This window comes from Rhinichthys klamathensis, unplaced genomic scaffold, assembly GCF_029890125.1.
Source record: "Rhinichthys klamathensis goyatoka isolate OS25496 unplaced genomic scaffold, OSU_Roscu_1.1 h1tg000561l_1, whole genome shotgun sequence".
Lineage (NCBI taxonomy): Eukaryota > Metazoa > Chordata > Actinopteri > Cypriniformes > Leuciscidae > Rhinichthys > Rhinichthys klamathensis.
Window position 1 is genome coordinate 1,857,782 of NW_026607027.1, and position 17,339 is coordinate 1,875,120.

Below are 17,339 nucleotides of genomic sequence, written 5' to 3' on the forward strand. Positions count from 1 at the left end.
GAAGCGAGGCCAACAGGACAAAACAGCACCTGACGGCGAGGAGAAATATATCTACTCTTGGTCTTTTACGACAGGTTTGTTAAAGACAACAGAAGTCATGGACCCTCCAGAGACACGTTTGCCTCAGAGTTATTAACGGGTCAGGAAAGCTTCTGTTATGAATGGCCTCTGTAGAGCTAAACAGGAATTGAAAGTGTTCATGGATGCATGGCCCTTCTGAGGAAGCATAACAGGCTGGAAATGTAAGAAAAGCCGGTTATCTGGTCAGGTGTTAAGGAAGTGAAGACAAAGAAAATATGAATGAAAAGCACGGAGTGAGGTAAAGGGGGAAGTTAAACAAAAGTATGAGTAATGCCACGTGCAAGAAAGCGAGACATAGAGAAAAGGAAGGGCAAGAAGGAGGGGTTTGAGTGTTGACACATCATTCTCAGCTGGAGGGGGTAAGAGAAGGTCACCAGGGAGACAAAAGACAAGGGGCCTGCCAAAACAAGACATTTGACCGTGGGGCATGCCGTATTTTGGGTGATCTAGAGAGACAAAACCACTATTGTTTTAACTAGGGGCAATGGTTGCATCCTCTACGTGACAGATACCTTCAAACTCCTGAAAGCCATTGCTGGAAAAAATAGAAAACCCATTCGTTTACTACTAATTGCCTGCCTGGTTTATTGTAGCTTAATTCAAGTGCCATCATTGTGGGCTCACTCAGACTGGATCCCACATTGTTTCCATTAATAGGTGCTTGAGGCTGTCACCGAGATGTTTACCAATGAGAAATAATTAGGATGGAGTGGTGTGGGAGGGTTGGCAGTCAGGATCAGTGTCGGGCGGGGGGTATTGGGGGGTTCTACTATCATTACAAATGCAGGGAAAGTCTACATCCGGAGCTCTTGAAGACCTAATGCTGCCTGTAAACACCGCTGCTATGCTTGTAATTAGTTCTGTTTGTCGACGAAGGCAGTGTTTGAAGTACTCTTGTTCAATGGGCATGCTAGCTATTTGGACGCACTCACGTAGCGTGAAAGCCAGAGTCGAGTCAATGAGGAGTTGTCACTTCAGCTCGGGTTGTCAATTTTCACGACGCATTGTCGATTGTTGTTCAAATTAATGGTCAATTTATCAGTTAATTGTGAATACAAAAACACATATGGAAGACTAGATAGCATGTGCGTGTAGTCCATGTTTTTACTATAATTTAATTAAATAATACATTATTAGTCTGCTGTGTTTTAATTTACTAAGTATACATTTAATGTCAAGATAGTTTATAAAAAAACATATTTTAAAAAGTAGAAGAGTGCAAAGAGTGCAACGTTCCAACCAGTCAGGTCTTCATCAGGCATACAATCTGGTTTGTCTGAGCTTAAGTTCATGTTCAGTGTACAAACATCCTTTCTTTGTTTCTGCTTTTTTTTTTTTTTTTTTTGCTATCTAAGGCCAATTCTGCGTTTTGGATGTGCACACCTATTTTGTATTTTATTAATTTAATTTACCATCAATTTATTAGCATCAGCTAATAATGTTTATAGAGAAAATATGACTCTTTCCCCAATACAACGTACTTGATCATAAAATATTTCCTACATTCATTTTGACTTTGAACTTAAATTATGCCACATAGTGAGTATAGTGAATTAATCAATTGTGGTTCTCAGCTCTGATTGGTTGACTTGTTTGTAACGTCCCTTTTCCTGTCTTTCTGCAGCGGGGAACGGGCAGTCGGTGCAGACGGACCCCAGCAAGTCTGGATTTGTGGGTGATACGGTCGAGCTGCGATGTCTCTTCATCAACGGCAAGCCACCAGTGAAGATCTCTCAGGTCACCTGGCAAAAGCTGATAAATGGCAGCAAACAAAACGTGGCCACCGCCAACCCAGCCTTGGGAGTATCTGTGCTGCCCCCTTTCAAAGACCGTGTGAGCTTCAAGCACCCTGCTGTGCGCCAGAGGACCCCTTCTTCTCTTGAGGATACCACCATTGTGTTCACCAACCTACGGCTCTCTGATGAAGCGGCCTACATCTGCGAGTACACCACATTCCCAGCAGGCAACAGGGAGAATATGGTCAACCTCACCGTCTTTGGTAAGACCACCACACTGGCAGTTAAGACCATACATATATATATATATATAGTTCTGTTCTAATGTGAAAAGAGCTCATTCACAAACAGACGATCAATGGGCCTCATTCTTCAAACATGAGCAGAACAAATTTCTGTCATTCATAAAATCATTCTGTAAATTGTCACATTCATTGTGACAATGGGCCTCATTCACAAATAACATGCGTGTAATTTGTTATTTATTAAACACATTTCTATTCAATGCAAAAATTTGTGTAGTTTAGTTATACGTACAGTTTACACATTGAATGGTACAATTTATGTAAGAATGTATTTTCAAGAATGATTTACACAAAAACTTGCAATGAATGCAAACCATTTGCACTAGAATGGTTTTATGAATTTACACAAAAAAAATCTCATTGAATGTGACTGAAATGTGTTGGAAATTTCCGTAAGAATGTTTTGCGAACAGTTTACGACTCAAGAGTAAATTGTGCATAACCATTTATTTTATATACAATGCTGCAATTTGTATGCAAATAACGGTACATACGATTTACACAGAAATCCACATTGAAAAAAACGTTTTTTTTACTCAAGAATGATTTTATGAATGGTTCCAAAACGAGCAAATTCACATTAAATGTGACAGTTTACACTATAATTGTTTTGTGAACAATTTACACTAAAATGATAATTTAATGCAAAAAAAAAATATATGTAAGTTGTTTGTAAACACTTTTGGTATTGAATGCTACAAGTTGTATACGATTATTCGTGCATAAACTGCAGAATTCAGTGTGGATTTATATGGAAATTGTATGTAAGTATTTTTATGTTCGATTTTTTTTTTCTTTTTTTTTTTTGTCGGATCAAAAGTGACATTTTACAAAAGAATATTACAAATGGTTTACACAAATTAATTCTGCTCATGTTTCATGAATGAGTTTCATGTAAGAACTTATAATTCAGTCACTTGAAATTATTCATCCAATTGAATGAATTCTTATAGTTAATCGACTGTAAGTAAGAACACGTTTACTCTGCAGCTGAAGAGGAAGCTTTAGCACTGAGCAGCAAGTTCTTTACACACATATAACACCATGGATGGACAGGCAAGAAATAGCCAGGTGTCATTTTCTTGAATATTTTTAGCACTCAGTCTCAGCCCTGACAAGGTGTTGGTTAGCAGGTATAAGGTGTAAATAGATGTTGTTTCAGCAATATTTTATTCATAACCCTATAAGCCCTTGAGAAAAAAATTATCTTTGTCCTTGACTGCTTCAGGTCTTGTGTGTAATGTGCTTGAACCTTCCATACACTTGAAATGTATTGATCAGTGTTCACCACAACAGAAAGAGCTGCGTCCAACTCTGCTGTTTTAGAGGACCTGCAGATATAATGTATTCATACATGTTTTCGTTAATAGCTGCACACACAGGTAAATATAGGCTATCATTTCAGGCTATCAGTCCGAGTTGAAAGGCCGAAAGCACCATTAAAATAGTCCATACAACTGTTTGCAAACCCCTGGGGTTTGTGAGTTGATGAAAAGCTAATGGTCTGGTTTCACAGACAGGGCTTAGATTAAGCCAGGATTAAGCCTTAGTTCAATTGGGACATTTAAGTAGCTTTTTAGGGGCAGTCTAATGGTTAGCGAGTCCGACTGGTAACCCAAAGGTTGCTGGTTTGAAATGTCAGTGCCAGTTGCTTTCAGCTAAAATGTCTCAAACATGTATTTTAGTCTGGGACTAGGCTTAAACCTTGTCTGTGAAACCGGGGAAATATGTAAATCATAAAAATCATCAACATCAGAGAATCTTGAACATGCATATCTGTTGTTAAATTATTAAAATGTTAACTTGAAATCTCAGGAAGTACTTCAAGTAAATATTTGAGGTCAAAGGGGTTTGGCTGACAAAAAAATAAATAAAAAAATTGGAATCCCAGCAATAGATTATATCGATCCATCCATCATATGACTTCTGAGGATTTTGAATATAGTGCACAACAGGGCTACTTTTATGGTGCCTTTTTGAGTTTGTGTAAAAGACAGCTGTGCGTGTAAACCTCACTCCCCTGGCCTCAAGTGGCACCTAGCAACTGTCGCTAGTGGCTGCGGTCTTTAGCGTTACAAGTTGTATAAAATGAGTCATACATACAATTTCCATAGATACCCATACTGAATTCTGCAGTTTTTGTAAGTATTTTTATGTAGGTTTTTTTCCGTAAAAAGTTGCTGTTACTAAGGTCATTATAGGTTTGCATTTTAAAATTAGTTTTTATTTTAATATCATTTTCAAATTTCCTTTAGATTTAGTTTCAGTTTTAGTAATTATAGTTTAGCAGAGTTAACAGAATATTTACCACCCAAAGACATTTAATTTCAGCAACGTTTAGTGTTTGCAGTTTACAGTTAACTTTCGTGGAAACCTCTTAATAATAAAAATAAAATAATTGTTTGAGATTGCAACCTAAAAGTATAAAAGTAAAAATGATTCATATTAAAGATGAAATCTTGTTAACCATGTGGTGTAAAAAAAAAAAAAAAAAAAAATTATTAGTTATTTCAATGATTAATCCTTTTAAATATTATTCTTGTATTGATCCATTTATGCTTTTTGTCTATTGTAAGTTTTAATATCATATATTCATACTTGGTTATAGTCATATCCATGTGTTCTAAAGAGGATGTGAGCATATTAATCACGAAAATAAGTATTATTTTATTTCAGTTCATTTTTCAGTAAGTGTTGTTAGTTTTGTTTCCGTTTTAGTTTTTCATTTCTGTTGAATTTTCTATTTTATTTCAGTTTACGAAAATGTTTTTTGACCAATAGTTTCAGTCGTAGTTTCAGTTTTCGTTTACGAAAATAACCTTGGCTGTTACGACCTCCGTCTACTGACTAGCCAATAAAAATACAACATGAAATTGCGCACTGATCAATGCTACAGTAAATGGCACTAAAACTTACAACTAATCACCTCAAGCTCCATTCACAAAATTGGCATGCCAAGTTAACCTCTTTTCCCTAGCCATGACCGCATCCATATCCTCCTCTTTTGCTTCCTCCTCTTTTTTTCAGCACACATAAAAACCACAGTTGCCAAAGAGCGATTCATCTTGCTCTATTTGTTTATCACTAGCGCATGCTGATGATGTTTATGCTAACTTGCGTCGTAGCCTAGGATTCAATAGGTGTCATCTACACACGTGTCGTTCCCAGGTTTGTAGATCCGTTCTAAATCCGATAGGATTGCAGACATATCACAGTCTGTAGGAGGCATTAGCTGCACAGGTTAGAAAAAAACAACATGATGTATGTGTGTGTGTGTGTGTGTGTGTGTGTGTGTGTGTGTGTGTGTGTGTGTGTGTTGGAGTGCAAGAGAGGAGTATCTCGTTAGAGAGGTGGGTTATGCTCCCACTGATTGCAGATCTAATTAGAAATGAAGTGTTGATATGTTTTCCATTAAACCAGCAAAGGGAGCTGCTTGGCTCAAGTACAGGGTGTTTTTTTTTTTTTCTTCACTGATGTGGCTTGTTAACTCCCAAGCCCATTTTGTATATCACGTTCACATGCGTCCTCTGAGAATGCTGGCATTGCAGTAAGAGCGAGCAACCTGAATGGAGATAACCAGCTCAGTGCTTTTCAAAGAGCCTCTTCATGTCATATCAACCCTCGCCACAAACCTCAGACCCACTATCAGCACTCTTTGACACGCACTCACATAAACACACATCTTCCCGTTTGATGCAGGCCTCTTTAATTGCTAATTGGCAGCTCATAACGGATCGAGATTGGATGACTTTGGGCACCGTGAGAAATGAGTGGTTTCTACATCTGTTTGAGTGCTTGACTGATGCTTTTGCTTTGAACACGGGGTACGGGGGAAAAAGAAATTAGTGAACCGCTTGATTCGTACTGACGGGAAGAAAACGACTTTTCAGAACATCAAGATTAGTGTTAAAGGGAGTGGATATATTTTTTTTTTCTCAACTCCCAAGGGCATCTTTGTTGCTCCTGTTCACACAGTATTTTAGTATCTTCTACAATGTTCCTTTTCCCGTTTTATTTACTGTTTATGTTCTTCTTTTATCCAGCACGGCCAGTGACCAAGATGTCGTTGACTTCACCCACCATCGTGGCAAGGACTCCGAAACGCAAGATGCCCGTGGCCACCTGCATGTCGGCTAACGGCAAGCCTCCCAGCGTCATCAAATGGGACACCACTCTGAAGGGAGAGGCCACGTTTCAGGAAACGCGTAATCCGAATGGCACTGTGACCGTGCGCAGCAACTACATCGTGTTGCCCAGCCGCGAGACCCACCGACAAAAGCTGACCTGCATCGTCACTTACCGCGCAGAACGCTTTACCGACAGCGTCATACTCAACGTTCAGTGTAAGAACAGTGTTTTTCTTCATATCTTTCCAACTCCAGCAGAAATGATGCGTCATTGATAGATTTACAGTGATACACACATACTGTAGTTTGGAATAATGTATATTTTTTCAAGTCTCTTATGCTCACCAAGGCTGCATTTATTTATTTATTTATTTATAACCAAGTAATATTGTGAAATATTATTACAATTTGAATTTTTTAATATATTTTAAAATTCATTTTATTCCTGTGATGGCAAAGCTGCATTTTCAGCATCATTACTCCAGTCTTCAGTGTCACACGATCCTTCAGAAATCATTATAATATGCTGATTTGTCGCTCTACAAATATTTATTATCAATGTTGAAAACGTTTCTACTGCTTAATATTTTTTTGTGGAAACAGTGATACATGAAAATCATTCAAAAGATGGGGGGGGGTTATGATTAAACTTTAAACTTTTATTCAGCAAAGCCACATTAATTTGATCAAAAGTGACAGTTAAGTCAAGTAAAGATTATTAAATGCTGGTCTTTTGAACTTTAACTATCAAAGAATCCTGTGAATTCAAAGAATTTAATGTTTTTTTAAACCAATAAGCACTAATAGTAACTGAGCACCAAATCAGCATATTTAAATGATTTCTGATCATGTGACACTGAAGACTGGAGTACTGATGCTGAAAATGCATCGCTGAAATAAACTACAATATATTCAAATAGAAAACTGCACAATAAATGCAGCCTTGGTGAGCATACGAGACTTCTTTCAAAATATGACAAAAACGTCTTAATAATTTCAACCTTTTGACTGGTTTTACATATATTATATTGTACATCACAAATTGACATAAATGTATGTTATACAATATTTGAATCCAATTAATGACACACTTATATAAAACCCCACTGGAATGTCTAAAAATGTAAGGTTAAGTTAGTGTTCATGCTGCACTGTTGCGCAAGTTCTGCGGAGGAGGTTCGGAGCAGGAAGAGATGTGTCACTGGCCTGTCTCAGCCGCTGTTGTTATCAGCTATTGTTTAGGGCAGTTTAGAGCAGTATTTCAGCCCCCATGAAGCCCACTGATAGAGGAAATCCACCCATTCTCCCACACTACGCTATAGAATACAGTCATGGTTTTGAATTGTTGGCACCCCTGGTAAATATGATCAAAACTGGCTGTAAAAAATAAATCTGCATTGTTTATCCTTTTGATCTTTCATTAAAAAAAAATTGGCAAAATTCTAACCTTTCATTGACGTAAAAGAATTGAAAGTGGGGGGGAAATCACATTATGATTTTTTTTTTCTCTCCAAAACACGTTGGCCACAATTATATTATTGCGAGTAAAATAGCTCTGAAGTATATTCCCATTAATATTTACCTTTTTATAGCACACCCGGGTGACTATGAACTTGGAATTGTCCAGCCATGACTTCTTGTTTCACAGGAGTTTAAATATAAGGAAACACAAAGGCCAAATCCCCTTAATCATCCATCACAATGAGTAAAACCAAAGAATATAGTTCTGATGTGCATCAAAAGATCGTTGAGCATCACAAAATAGAAAGTGGCTGTAAGAAAATAGCTAAAGAATTGAAAATCCCCATTTTGACCATCAGGGCAATAATTAAGAAGTTTCAATTAACTAAAGATGTTAGGAATCTGCCAGGAAGAGGACGTGTGTCTATATTGCCTTAATGGATGGTGAGGAGGAAAGTTTGAGTGGCCAAAGACTCTTCAAGGATCACAGATGAAGAATTGCAGAGATCAGTTGAGTCTTTGGGGTAACAAAGCCTATAAAATAAAAATCAAACAACCCCTACATCACCACATGTTTTTTGGGAGGGTTTCAAGAAAAATCCTCCTCGCTCATCCAAAAACAAACTCCAGCAAATTCAGTTGTCAGACACGGCTGGATCTTCAAACGGGACAGGCTTCTGTGGTCAGATGAAACTAAAAAAAGAGCTTTTTGGCAGCAAACACGCTAGATGGGTTTGGTGCACACAAGGATAAAAAGTACCCCATGTGTACAATTTAATAATCCGTTGGATCTTTAATGTTGTGGGCATATTTTTCTGCTGGAGGTCCTGGACTTCTTGTTCAGATACATGGCATCGTGGATTCTATCAAATATCAACAGATAAAAAATCAAAACCTGACGGCTTCTGCTAGAAATCTTATAATGGGCCGTGGTTGGATCTTCCATCAGGACAGCAATCCAAAACAAACATCAAAATCAACACAAAAATTAGTTACGGAGCACAAAATGAAGCTTCTGCCATGACTGTCCCAGTTCCCTGACCTGATTAGTGGAGTGAACTGAAGAGAAGTGCCAGTATGGATCTGGGAATCTGCAGGATCTGGAGAGGTTCTGTCTGGAGGAATGGTCTCTGATCTCAGGTCAGGTGTTCTCCAAACTCATCAGGCATTATAGGAGAAAACTCAGAGCTGTTATCTTGGCAAAAGGAGATTGCAAAAAGTATTTAATAAAAGGGTGCCAATAATTGTGGCCAACGTGTTTTGGAGAAAAAAAAATATTTCATAATGTGATTTCCCCCCCACTTTCAATTCTTTTACGTCAATGAAAGGTTAGAATTTTGCCAATTTTTTTAATGAAAGATCAAAAGGATAAACAATGCAGATTTATTTTTTACAGCCAGTTTTGATCATATTTACCAGGGGTGCCATCAATTCTGACCATGACTGTATATTGTTCTTGTGGTGCGCCTGTGTGAAAGGCCATGTTTAGAGTGACAGTAAGTTCACCGAGAATCACTCGTCCTGATTCTTGATTTACTTCAAGAGTGTTTTGTTAATCTAGTTACCCTTTGGTATAACATTTCCAAATTGAATTTCCTGAGCCTTATACATGCTCATAAAAGCAATTAAGAATAAATCTGAAGAGACATAGAAAATCACTGACCGGTACCATCAAGTATGCAGTGCATTTGAATACCGTCATTAATAGAAAAAAATTGTGCTGTAATGAATTGAAATGTGGCATTTAGCTGAGGTTCTTATCCAATTAGGCCAATTTCTGGAAAAGTTGCCCTGGAGTAGCTTGCGGCTAAGTGGGTAGCTAAAGGGCACAGTGGTGGTTGTAGTCTCAGTAACCCTTCATGTGTTGGCTCTCCTCCCAATCGCTTAAGAAATAAACTCTTGACCTTTCAGCTATGAGCCCAGATCGTTAATCAGTATTATGACTTGCACTCATCGTCAAGTCACGTGACCCAGAACAGCCACCTGAGCCCCTGCCTGAAGACGCTCTTTTGCTTCTTTTTTTGTGTGCAGATGAGCCGGAGGTTAAAATCGAGGGCTTTGACGGGAACTGGTACCTGAATCGTCCAAACGTGCAGCTCACGTGCAACGCAGACGCCAACCCACCCGTCACCGTCTACCAGTGGAAACTGTGAGTTATTCTCTCCTGACCTACTAATCCACATTACGAACAATCACCTTGTTGTCTCAGCTTATTAATATAATTGGGATGGATGCGTAATGTTTATTGAGTGAAAAGCATAGTGAGATTTGAAACCTTTCTTTTTATGTATTTAATCTTTTTTTTTTCAAATACACATTACAGTCATTCGGTTATGCTAAGTTTGCACACACCTACTCATGTTTCATTACTGCTTTTCTCCAGAGTTTGACTGTAAAGTAATTGTTTAATTATTAAATAACAAAAAACGGATACAAGTTAAACGAATACATTCTTTTATTTGACTTTTTAACTGTGATAAGAGTTGACATGTATGTTGAACACGTGTTGCGTGATTTTCCTTCGCTTCTAATCCATCCCTTTAAAAAATAAGTTGAAGTGCATCATTTATATTGGTGTACAACACTAATGTCAAGCATTTACTCATAAGCCTTTACATCAAAAGCTTTCTTTAAAGATCATGACGATCAGTGTGTCCAAACGTTTGACTTCTTGTGAATGACGGCATCATTAAACTAAATGAACGATGACTGATGTTTGAAGAGCACTCCTCTGAAATATTCAGTTTACTGTAATACTACATGACAGCTTAGATGTGTTATGAGTGATAACAGAATCATTTCCTTCAGTAAACTACGACTTCATTCATTGGTGGTTAGCACTCAATTGAGATAAATAAAGACGTTTACAATGGCTCTATTCAGAAATACCGGAGTCATTGATAACCCTTCAAACAAGATCAAACATGAGAAAATAAGCTACACTTTGTACTTCTGCATGTTTACCTTACCAACATACTGGTTTGGAAGAACAGTGAAAGAGATATACAGCAAGATTGAGTCTTGTGATGGTGATTGTTGTCGAGTTTCTGGTGCTACGGGTTTGGATGCAAACTATGTTGGCAGAAGATGACATCATTGCTTTGCCTACCAAATGAATATGATGACTGCACAGTCTCAGCTCTGTTTTGATAACCTTTCTGTGGACAATGCTGGTGTTTATGTGAGGTCAAGGCTGTAGCAACCATTGATCAATCATTTCAACTTGTATTAATCATTATACATTAATACAAGGTATAGTTTAGTAGTTCCAAACCTGCTCCAACACGCGTACCTGTAGTTTTGAACTAAGCCTGAAGGACTCAGGTGAAGGGGTGAGCGGGGCACAACCTAACTAGTTGTAACACACTTGTTTTAAATACTTCAACACATGCCAGCATGATGAAACTTAGTGTATTTATTAGTTACCATATCAACACTATATAGAGAATATACTTAAATATACTATGGAAGTCACTGAAGTACAGCAACTGTTTGGTTAGCCACATTCTTCCAAATAACTTTTATATTTTCAACAGAAGAAAGAAACTTGAGAGAGTAAATGATGACAATTTAAATTTTTGGGAGAACTATCCCGTTAATGTTAATAAAACAACAAAACACAGAGGAAATCACTCACTGCTCTTGACTGAGAACTTTAATAGAAGCTTTAATAAGCTTTTTTTGCACTTAAAAAAATACAAATATATCGGTATCGGCATCGGGCAAAATTAGTTTGAAAATATCGGCTTATCGAATATTGGCCAAAATCCTATATCGTGCATCCCTAGTTTTGAACTATGCTGTATAGCTGTGTTTTGCAGTGTGTTTGCCAAACAATTTTTAAAAGATCATTTTTTTTATACGAAAAAGTTATTAAATGTAATTTATTGACAAAATATTTGAGATTGCCTAGGATCATTTTTTGATTAGATCAGATAACATTTTAAGCTGGCATATTGTCATGTTACAACGTGCCCCTCACATGTCACATTTGTCACATTTCACTTCCATTATTTCGGGCTATATCAAGAAAAAAAGTATACACTGTATTAACTATAGACATGTGTGAAATGAATGCAGGAAGAAAAGAAAAATACTCTGAACCCTAAGTAGGTTTACACAAACTGAGAAAGTCAAAAAGGGTTAGGTTGTGCCACGCTTTCCCCTATTTGATTAGGGTTGAAGCTAAACTCTTCAGGGCTGTGGCCCTCCAGGAACTTAATTTTGCACCCCTGTCATACAGTGTCGTGCTCTCTTTTTTGTCAGTGTTTGATTTTGCAAATGGACACATTTCTGTTTAGCCGAAGGGAGCAGAGATGCCTCGTACTTGTGTAAGCAGTGCAGATAACTTAAAATGGAGGCAATGCTTGGAGACTATTGCTGGACAGTGACAAGAGATGCTCCATTTATTAATACAAGAGACAAGCCAAGAAGCGCCAAGTAGACACTGAATTAGACTAAACTATGCACATATTAGTTTGTGTGCCTTTTGTTTCATAATAAATCTGATTTATATATCCCTTTTGCTGATTTTTAAAGTCTTACACAAACAGGGCAGGTACTGATCTACACAATATACATAGATGGCGACACGCGATTATTCTATTTTAGAAACGGTTTCTATTTCTGCGACGTTGCGGCTGGAAAAAACAACAGAAAATATGATAATCTCAGGTACTGTTTATGTGCTTTATGTAATGTTAAAAGCATCCGTGTGAGTTTAAATATAATTGTGTGTGTGTTTTTATAGCCGTACTGAAAGCATCTCACTTCAGATCTTCAAAATAGATTTAAGTGAACAAGAACGTTCAAACTGTCAACTCATTGTTAACAGACAAGTGTATTCTATGACAACGATTGTTTCAGTAACTCGGTATGCATTTTTAATAATGTTAAAATGGTGTAATATTCATGAATTAGATTATGTACTTATCCATTTCGTTGCGAGTGCCGGGAGCTTGCCGAGAGAGCCCGCCCACGCGCTCTTCTGATTGGTGATTTGCATCGCATCTGGTTTGGACACGGTGTGAGACTCGAGACCGGTGTGGCCCGAAGGTTACACTCATTAGCACTCGCGCCACCTGTCCTGCTTGCCACCCAGTTGTTTTAATTGTCATAATTTAATTCAGCACATCAAAATGCTTAAGAAACAGCACATTTGTGTCTCTGAAGCAGACGACTTTTAGAAAATTAGAGAGCAGTGCAATTGTTAGTTATCCATTTTAAAAGGCTGTTGGCAGATTTTAGAACTTACACACTTTGGGCAAATGGACTCGGCAAGCTGATGGCGATTAATTGGCCTGACCTATCAGCCTATCACTAGTTACATCTCGTAATTAATATTCATGAGACAAGCTGATAAGGCTTCTAATGTGTTGTTCCAGATTGTTCCTGCGCCCCTGGGTCAGGTCAACTTTGTAATATGACCAATATAACCTTCTGGTTGAACTCCCCAGTGCAGCATTTTTATTCAGTGCCACGCCGTATGCGCCACAGTTATATGCCAATTAGCACGGCAAAAGGCCCCGTCATTCATCACCCAGCTGATTTCCATGAATGCGCGTGTAAACGCGAACAATACCGAACACCACCAACAACGTTGGAAAACATTGGACGAGCTAGTCGTGTGTTACGGTTAAAAATGGAGGAATTATGCAGCAAAAACTGAGAGATAAATGTGGCAATTTGTTCTGTAATTAGGCAGTGAAAGCTGGGAAAGGAAAACATGTCACCGGACTTCAGCTGTGGTGGATTAATAGCTGGCAATGCCCAGGGTACACTGCCTGTGTGGACCGGGGTGAGTTTTAATGAGAGAGGACAAGAGAGAGAGAGGAAAGCGCTGAGCATTCTGGGCTATTCAGGGTATCAAAGGACACATATACAGCAGCCAACTCTGTGAAGAGGGACTCACGGATGGTGCTAAGGTCTTCTTGAGGCATTTTTATTAGTAATTGGTATGCTGAGACTGGAAGTATCATAAAAGAGAAGAAAAGGAAGGGATGAGATGAGACGAGGAGAAAAAACGGGCAGTTTTGAGGTACAAGACAATGGGAATGGGAGGGAAGTTCAACATTTGGGGGGAGAAAGTTTGGTCCTTGTCAGTGCAGAAGTTGTCGCCACGGTGTAGGGTTTTGTTGTCGGTTGCCATGCCATTGATAAAATGCTCTGATTGATTTTTTCTGATGTGGTTTGCTTATTGCAGGTCCAAATCAAAGTAATGTCATTGTGTGCTTTTCATTCATGTGAATCAATATATTTTGAACACAAACACTCGATGACTCAACTCACTAAAAGCTTCTGCGTAATTATCAAACAGCACTAAAAAGAGCAAGAATATTAGTCTCATTCAAACTGTGGGTGTTGATATAAAAGCGAGAAGATAAACAATGGGAGAAAAAGGTAAGATAGAAGAGAATGGTGTGATTACAGAGCGAGGCGGAGGAGAAGACAGTGATGGGTTGAGACGCGGGCTCCGGCGTGACAGATAAGAGGGGACGGCCACAGCAGCAGTGCGGAGCGGACACCAAATGTGTTCTGAAGGGTCCCCTGGGCGCTACACTGGAGGTCATCACCACGCTGTTGCAGAACATTTCAATCCAGAACAACTACGGAGGAACACACACAAGCAATAGCAGTTCAATTACAAATGTGCGGAAGTCTGTTACGTTGTATAAACGCTGCATATTTTACGTTATGCATAAACATTACACACATGCCGTTCTGAAAGGGAACAGAGAAAAACACTGGGAGGAACATTCAGGTCTGTGTGAAGTGTGGCATTTCTGCACCACCAGATGGAATTTAAAAAATCACTTGGTTGAACAATGGTTGATGAACACGCTATTGGTTGAGCTGCCGTTGCTATGTGTCAGGCTGGTCGGATTCTTAAAGGGGTCATATAATGCCATTTTTGTACAAGCTAATATGATTCTTTAGGGTCTAAATTAAAAGTTTGTAATATACTTTAATTAAAAATTATCATTAGTATTGTAAGAAAACACTTATTTTACCTGGTCAAAAACAGCTCTGTTTTCAGCACGCCGTTTCAGTGTATATGACTTTAAATGATAATGAGCTTTGCTCACCCCGCCTCTCTGTTCTGTGCGTACACCATTTGTAACACAATAACACAATAACCATAACGCGTTGTTCAGTATAAACGTGGGATTATTAATTATATTGAGAACGTCATACATAGAAAACATGTGTAATGTACCCTGAGTGTAAACCTTAGACGCATTCATTGTGAAGCGTGCAGCTAGCGATTTGCAAAGATTAATATAAATATTAATATAAAGTTTAATAAAACGTTACACTCACTTCAGTTCTTCTGGAGGTTCGTCAGGAACACGAATATCTGGTACCGATCCTTTTTTCAGGAGCAGCTTCTTAGCAAAACCAGCTCATACTGACCCTCGTTTATAAAGCAGTCTGGTGAGAAATGATTCGCGCAAACATGAAAGCATTGACGTTGCTCGTGGGGAATATTCCCTTCGAAAACAAACTCAGCCACTGCGTCTTCAGCGGTTCGGATTTAGGAACATTAAAATGACTGCTGTGTTCGTTATTACACCCAAGAACAGAACACCACAATCGCTTAGACGCCATTCTGCTCATAGACAGTGCTCCAGACCAGCATATCAACAATGACCGCGCTGGTCCGCGCGGACTATGATTGACAGCTCCCTCACGAGCGAGGGTGGGTCTGTGTTGAAACGCTGCTGTCAATCAACAATTGTGGGAGGGGCTTCCGAGCGTGTGACGTCACACGGTCGAACGGCTCGATTTGAGGCAGGGGAAAACATATAAGGAGATTAAAAAAAAAACCACTGGATGGATTTTTATCATTTTATGATGGTTGTGTACAGGCACTGCCAACACACATTTCAGTACAATCAATTTGTAAAAGTGCAAGTACCATTATATGACCCCTTTAAATAAACAGATTCATGTTTTGAAAGAGCCACTGTTTACTCTTTTCAGTCAACCCACAAATAGTCTCTGGATACAAGGTTACAAGAAAGTATTTGAACTCAGAGAGAGAAAAAAAAGACACTTTAGCATTAAAGTCTGAATGAAATAAATTGAAACCTATTTGCTCTTTGAGCGCACATTGCGAATCTTGTTTTGAACAATCAATCCGCGCAAGGTAATCACATAATCTTTAGTCAAATGGATTTCTATCTCCGATTGGGTTAAACGTTCTTAACCACTTCTATTTAGCCGTCAGTCAGTCTGCTGCGAGCAAGAGATGACGAGGAGGTACGCTAAAATCAATCCTCTCCATCTATTTTACCTCATTCAATGTTCAGTTTCATCTGGAAATACGTTACAGTACTGAAGTAAAGTCTCAACTTCTGCTTCACTCAGACTTTAAGAAATATAGTCTTAGCCTTAAAGGAGTCACAATCTGTTTGGCAACCACTTGATGCATTTTGTACAAAAATGGAATGTGCTTTCTTGGTCTGGCAAGCTCTAATCTGATTGTCTGGCTTGACACAACTAATATGCAACAATTTCAGATAAACTTGCCTTAAAACTGTGATTGGTCGCTTTACATTTTAGTCTTTTCCTGTCCAAGTAGGTGCTTCTTGGCTGAAATAAGCAACCATTTGAGCCAGACTTTATGCCGATATTCAAAAGTCTGGCTAAGCACGACTATACGAAATATAACTGAACTAAATTTCAGGTTTCACCTTGAATTATGATTCAAGTACTCATACGCAGTCTCCCTCTCGCACACACTTTCAGTTTCAGACTTGCGTTAATTTCCCAGCTATCAAAACATGCCCGAGAGATTCTTACCATAAATATATCATAAAGTGAGCAGAACAGTCATAAACACTCACGCTCAAGAGTTTATCTTCAGACAGCTCATTGTGACAAATTTCCTTATCTATCTCCCCTCCCGTCTTCCGTCTGCAGGATCTTATCAGATTGCTTTGCAGCAGTCAGCATTTAGAGAAACACCTTATACCTTCTGCATTTTTGGGGCTGAAAGCTGTCTCACAGGCCCTGTCCTGAACCGGGTTATGAATATTATAGCAACAGTTTTTAAAGGAGGCAGACGACTTCTGCTTCAAGATTAAAAGCATTTGAAAAACAATACAACCCAAGCCCAAGTTAGGTTTTGCGTGAAATTGTCTGAGGATCGAGGCAGTGGTGTGTGTGTGTGTGTGTGTGTGTGTGTGTGTTATTGTTGAGGGTTGTAAGTTTTGTAATTAAACTTTAGTAGTCATTGCTCTGCTTTGTGTCATGTCTGACAACACAACTTAACCATGGTAAAATCACTGTTATGAAACCAACAGCAGCAATGTGATGTGTGTTACTACTAATAACCACAATTAATGATAGCATACTATAATTATACTGAATTACTATTACATTACTGCTTTTTCATTTTATTTTGGCGAGGAACGTTTGAATTTCTCTATTGTAATTGATCTGCAAATATGAAAGTTTTTTTTTTCTTTTCAGAACTTATAAATTTGGTAATTTCAACGTCTTTGGCGTTATCTGTTCTGTGTTACATATTTTTACCGATTTATGCCATCCTACCACAACTATTTTTGACCAGGGACACGACGTTGCCGTTTGCTGTGAAGGTTCCTGGTTGAAAGGTCCTTATA

The 17,339-nt window shown here is 38.5% G+C and overlaps 1 protein-coding gene across 1 annotated transcript in view; it reads left to right on the forward strand.

The window, feature by feature from the left end:
* The window catches only part of nectin1b (nectin cell adhesion molecule 1b), a 112,775-nt gene that overhangs the window by 64,683 nt on the left and 30,753 nt on the right, over positions 1-17,339 (forward strand). The window contains exons 2-4 of the mRNA XM_056239383.1: positions 1,706-2,080; positions 6,166-6,465; positions 9,742-9,859. Coding sequence (XP_056095358.1) covers positions 1,706-2,080; positions 6,166-6,465; positions 9,742-9,859 — 793 coding nt within the window. The remainder of the gene's footprint in view (positions 1-1,705; positions 2,081-6,165; positions 6,466-9,741; positions 9,860-17,339) is intronic.